Source organism: Solanum lycopersicum, chromosome 10, assembly GCF_036512215.1.
Source record: "Solanum lycopersicum chromosome 10, SLM_r2.1".
Taxonomy (NCBI): Eukaryota; Viridiplantae; Streptophyta; class Magnoliopsida; order Solanales; family Solanaceae; genus Solanum; species Solanum lycopersicum.
The window spans coordinates 59,274,700-59,280,809 of record NC_090809.1 but is presented as its reverse complement, the minus strand read 5'-3'; the positions used below and the strand labels follow the sequence as shown (position 1 = coordinate 59,280,809).

Genomic DNA, 6,110 nt, shown 5'->3' with positions numbered 1-6,110 from the left:
TTAATAATGCCTTCTTGCAAGGTGATTTAATTGAAGACATATACATGGCACTTCCTCTAGGCTTCCAAGGACAGGGGGAATCTAAGGTCTGTAAGCTAAGGAAGTCACTTTATGGTCTTAAGCAGGCTTCTAGACAATGAAATATTAAATTCACTGAAGCATTGTTGGAAGCAGGATACTCTCAAAGTGTTCATGATCACTCTCTTTTTATTAGAAAGGAAGGAACTGAAATGATTGTGATTTTAGTATATGTTGATGATCTTTTGATAACTGGAAATAGCTCCAGAATGGTTCAAGAAGCCAAAGACACATTACACAAAAATTTTAAAATAAAAGACTTGGGAAGCCTCAAATATTTTTTGGGGATTGAAATCTTGAAATCCAAAGAAGGGTTGTTATTGAATCAAAGAAAGTATGCTTTACAACTAATCTCAGAGGCTGGATTGAGTGGAGCAAAGACTGTAAGCACTCCTTTAGAATTCAATCAAAAGTTGACTAGTGTAGAGTTTGATCAACACACTGGTGGATCTGATGATGCAGAGCTGGAAGATGTTACAGCATACCAAAGATTGATTGGTAAATTGCTGTATTTGACAATTGCCAGACCTGACATTTGTTTCAGTGTTCAAGTTTTGAGTCAATTCATGCAGCACCCTAAGGTTTCACATTGGGAGGCAGCATTAAGGGTAGTAAGATATATAAAAAGATCCCCAGGACTTGGAGTAATACTTAGAAGAGGTATTGGTGTTACAAAACTCACAGGATACTGTGACTCAGATTGGGCATCATGTCCAAACACAAGAAGGTCAATAACTGGATACATGGTAAAACTTGGAGATTCTCTTATTTCGTGGAAATCAAAGAAGCAGCAGATAGTAAGTAGGAGTTCAACTGAAGCAGAGTATAGAAGTCTGGCAGCTCTTGTTGCTAAGCTGATCTGGTTAGCAAGTTTACTTAATGAATTACATTTTCCAGGTGCCACTCCAATTTCAGTGTTCACAGACAGCAAATCAGCCATTCAAATAGCTGAGAATTCAGTTTTTCATGAGCGTACGAAACACATCGATATTGATTGTCATTTCATTCGAGAAAAGGTGAAGTCAGGGTTCATTGACATTCAACATTTGTCCACTACCATGCAGCCTGCTGATATTTTGACAAAACGGCTAGGGGCCAATCAACATCATCTCCTCATGACCAAACTTGGTGTGCTAGATGTCTTTCACCCTTTAGTTTGAGGGGGTGTATTGAAATGTAGATATGATGATGTGTAGTTTTATGGTTGGTTAGTTCAAATGTTAGTTGGAGTCACATGTGTTAGTTAGAGTCACATGCTTGTCACATGTTTTCCATTTTTCTGTTAGGATTTGTTATAGTTAGAATCAAGAGTTAATATAAGACGATTTACATTACAATAAAGATATGAATAACATCAAAACACGATAGATTTAGCTGAATTTGAGCAGATTAAAATATGTTGAGTTACTAAATACGCGATTTAAACATTAACTGTACAATTTTGCATGGCGAAGTTTCTTAAAGATGTGGTGCTAAATTCATAGGTAGCAGATTAATCTCCTTCATATTACCTGTGCTGATTTCTTAGGGCCACAAGTTGTAGGAGGGAATTTATTGTTGTTGAAATAAAGAAAAGCAAATGAAATCATTATACCTCAGGAATTTAACTAATATGCACAAAAAATATATCATATAAAATATCTTTACATGTCTGTAATGGGTTAAAAATCTTACTTATGAAGCTACTAATTTCACTTGTTAAAGATCGTGCTAAGTGTTCTAAAAAATTCTGTTGGGATTCTAACAGAACGTCTCGAAACTCAACAGTGGGGTTTAGTGTATGCGTCTAAAGTTTCAATCCTGAAATACAATAAACAGGAAAGAAAAATAGCAAGCAAATAATATTATTTGTATTTAAACTTATGTGAAGGTTAAAATCTTTAATAAAGATATGTAATCCCCTGATTCTTCTCTTTAATGATGTTCTTGATTTGATGGAATACTTGCGGCTCAACTTTTGGAGCGAAGACTCTTTTGTACTTATGGCTAAACACTTGGAGTAAAAATTTCTTTGTATGTGAAAGACTTGTAGATCACCACTGAAGAACAAGGATTCTCTATCTTCTTTTCTTCCTTTCATAAGACCTCTTTATATAGGCTTGAGCTAGGGATTTAGGGGTGTTTTCGTCCAAACAAATTTGATCTTTGGGCTTGAAGAACATAAGTTGAGCTCGTCTTGTCAACTTAATGGACTGACCTTAATATAATTTGGAATTAGTCAACGTATCATGAATTTAAGATTTAATCTAAATTTTATATGAATTTATCAATAAAGTTTTCGTTTCTACACTTAATTCTGTAAGACTTACGCCCTAAGCGTCCGATTGTATGCCCTAAGCCTCATAGATCTTACACGAATTATGTGTTAAAATCTTTAGTTAACATTGTTGACCTTCATAATTTTTTGAATAATTGAATGATATTTAATAATTTTTTAATCTATAAAGATAAGGAGATTGTGAGTAACTCAAATAACAAGTTGTAGTATGGTATTTTTTACTATTTGGTAACATTGTATCATATTTTTACTATTTGATAACATTGTGCAGGTAATTATTTAGTGTGTAACATTTCTTTTAAAAATATATGGTGAAATTTTACTTTTTCACTTATCATTGATCTTCATAATTTTATTATGTCTCAAAATTATCACATTTTATTTAGCTATTCGAAACTAATTTGATTTTTATTCATGATAGAGTGATGTTTTTATTATAATAATACTAAGTTTTATTGATTATTTTCTTTTAGAGGAGTAAACCGTATAGTATAATAAAAAAAAATATCTTCAAAAATAATGATTCTTTTATTATTAGAAAGTTAAGATATTAGACTACTTATACTTATATAACCAGAATTTCTATGAATTTCCTTAATTATGTTTATAATTATCTCACTCTATTGATGTATTTTATAATTTTGTGTTATTATATTATTATACTATATTGTAAATTAAAAATTTTAAAATCTGTAAAACTTACGTCTCGCCTATACCAAGTAAAACGTTTCGCCTTATGCTCCCGTCTTTTAAAACATTGATCGTACCTATAGGTACCGTGTCTTTTACTAGATTTATTAGTAATATGAAATTTATTCATATGAATGAATTGTTAATATATTTTTATGTGAATTAAATTTAATTAATAATTTGTCCAGAAAACAAAAAGAAAGTAATACTAAACAATGCTAAATTGACCTGGCAATAGAGATGTGTCACCATATAATGAACCAAGTATATAATAATTTTATATATTTCTTTTTTAGCCAAGATATGTGTCCTCATAATGAACCATGTATTTTATTATTAGTCATAAATCTCTAACCAAAAAATAAAAAATTGCGATGTGTCATCATATACAGATCCATCAATATTCAAACTTAGAAAAATGAGGAGTAAGCAAACAATTTCATGATTTCATCATGTTATTAACGTTTTTTAGACTGTTTAAATTAAATAACATACATTTATCGGAGTTCGAGTCTAAAGGGTGAAAAATATTAATAACAATTTTAAAACGGTATATGAAACTTTTTTAAAAAACTAAAATGACAAAATTGCTCACTAAGTAGCGATTTTGTCCGTCGAAAAAAATAAAATTGCTGCTATAACAACGATTTGTTAAATTTTTAACTTTTTTTTTTGTAAAAAAAAATTAAACAAAATCGCTCTCGAAGGAGCAATTTTCAAAAAATATATATTTTTAATTATATTTTTGTTATGTCGCTGCTGAGGCAGCGACTTGAGTTTAATTTTTTTTTTAATTTTCATTTTAAAAATATAAATATTTTTTAAAAAAAATCAAATCGCAATTTAATTAAATTTTTTATTTATTTTTTAAAATCAAATCGCTGCGATTTTAAGTCAAAATCTTTAGCGATTTGATTTTAAAACAAGAAAAAATTTAATTAAAAATCGCTGCGATTTGATTTTTTTTAAAAAAATTATTTAAACTTAAAAAAAAGCAAAAAATAATAATAAAAAGAATCAAACTTAAGTCGCTGCCTCAACAGTGACATATTAAAAAAAAGAAAATTTTAGTTTGGAAATCGCTCCTTTGTGAGCGATATTGTTTAATTTTTATTTTTTTTAAAAATTAAATTTAGCAAATCGCTGCTACTGCAGCGATTTTACTTTTTCAAGCGGACAAAATCGCTACTTCATGAGCGATTTTATCATTTTGATTAAAAAAATATTTCATATACCGTTTTAAAATTTTTGTTAACATTTTTCACCCTTTAGGCTACGGACTCTCTATTATCACCCTAAGAAATTTTGTATCATCATATTATTTTTTGCATAGTGTAATAGGTTACTATAAATCTTAAAAAGTGTTATCTTTACATCATACCTAGATGTTACCTGATTGGGTTTATCTAAATTCAATATATTAGATAAAGAAGTCTCGTTAATTTCACAACATTTATTGAGGCGAGGACTTACTATGTTCTCTTTGTATATATTATTTGCACTATTTTCTTATTATTACTATATATATTATGTAATTAGTTTTATTATTGATGCAATAAAAACTATATTAGATTTTTTTTGTAAGTGAAATCAATGAACACTTAGCTGGTGTTAATGCTCTTTGGTTAATTTTTTATTATTAATAAAAGTAGTACAATGAACTGATCAATCATGGATTCTCTCATAGATTCCACTAATTAAATCACTCATCCTTGAAAAGATCCTCTATTTAATTTATGTGGGCATAATTAAACACCCCAAAAAATGGGAAGTCAAAAGGACATGAAATTGAACAAATAATTAAATTTTGAAGTGACTAAGGCAAAATAAATAAAAGCTATACATGTGTCAAAAACTTTTATTTTCTTCAATTTTTACTTAATATAATCGCTTATTAAAAAATAGCTGACAAATATATAATATATATTATACGCATAGTCATATATATATTGACTAGGGACTCATGATAATATTTTTAGCCAAACATACAATTGTATATTTTTTTTTATATGGTGCAATATGTGATATATCATGAGATGTTAAGAATCAAATTCTCTCTGCCAAAATTTGTTTAATCGAGCTCATCATATCAGTTTTGTCTTATATAATTTATATTTTCTATATGATTTGTAAGTTATTAATTACACATAGATTTACCAAGTATGGAATCTAAATGAAGAGCATTAACTTTGGATTGGAAAGTGAATAAGCAAAATAGTTGTAGTTGTAAACTGTAACACAACTATGAGTCATGATATACCCTTGTAAAATTAAAATGTCACATTCACAATATATTTTAATTAATACTATCATCATGCACTAATTACCAATATCATTATGCTTAAACAATATTAATTAATACTAGAAGATTTTAGGAATCAGAACTGCATTCCATTAATTAATTATGTGAATCATCATCTTCCACTAGCATGTATGTATACTAGGTAGCTAGTGATGACATATTCTTCCCTATTTTCTTTCATTTTTTTCCCTATTATTTTCTGGTACGTTCGAGTAAAAATATAAAAAAAGTCTTTGTGAAAATTAGAATAATAATGTAAAAAATCAATCGATTTTGGTGATAAAATAAAGTTTTTTTTTATTTAGGTGGAAAATAAAGCTATATGACTTTAATTTGGTGCCAAAAAAAACTTATAATTATGTCACTATTTGTAGAATTTAGAATCTTATACTTTGTCTAGAAGTACTATCGTTTTCATCCTATGTCATCAAAACAATTATTTGTCTAATTAAGCCACACAAGTTAATTAACACATTATTATTTGTGGGATATATTCTATTTTTATCTACAAATATAAAAAGAGGAGAACAAAAGATATTATAATCTACAAGTCTCCTATTATTGTATAATTGATTGATGCAATGGCAAATTCGAAATCAAACACCATTAGCGTGTAATTAATTAGCTATATTATTGGATGATTAATCACTATAAAAAAAAGAATTGGAATTAGCTAAGCTACAAACTTAATCGATAATAGCTCGTAAATAATAGCCACAAATTTTGATATTTAGCTACAAATATATTCGTCACTCATTTTTA

At 28.3% G+C, this 6,110-nt stretch overlaps 1 protein-coding gene across 1 annotated transcript; it reads left to right on the top strand.

The window, feature by feature from the left end:
• The first annotated feature begins 230 nt into the window (after window positions 1–230).
• LOC138338966 (uncharacterized mitochondrial protein AtMg00810-like) lies at window positions 231–1,238 on the top strand. Its single transcript, XM_069290071.1, has one exon. It carries the CDS (start codon window positions 231–233, stop codon window positions 1,236–1,238), a length of 1,008 nt encoding a protein of 335 aa, XP_069146172.1.
• Window positions 1,239–6,110: the final 4,872 nt, after the last annotated feature.

Bases quoted from the DNA above. Each gene is read 5' to 3' on its own strand.
- LOC138338966 (XM_069290071.1), top strand. From the start codon at position 231: ATGATTGTGATTTTAGTATATGTTGATGATCTTTTGATAACTGGAAAT.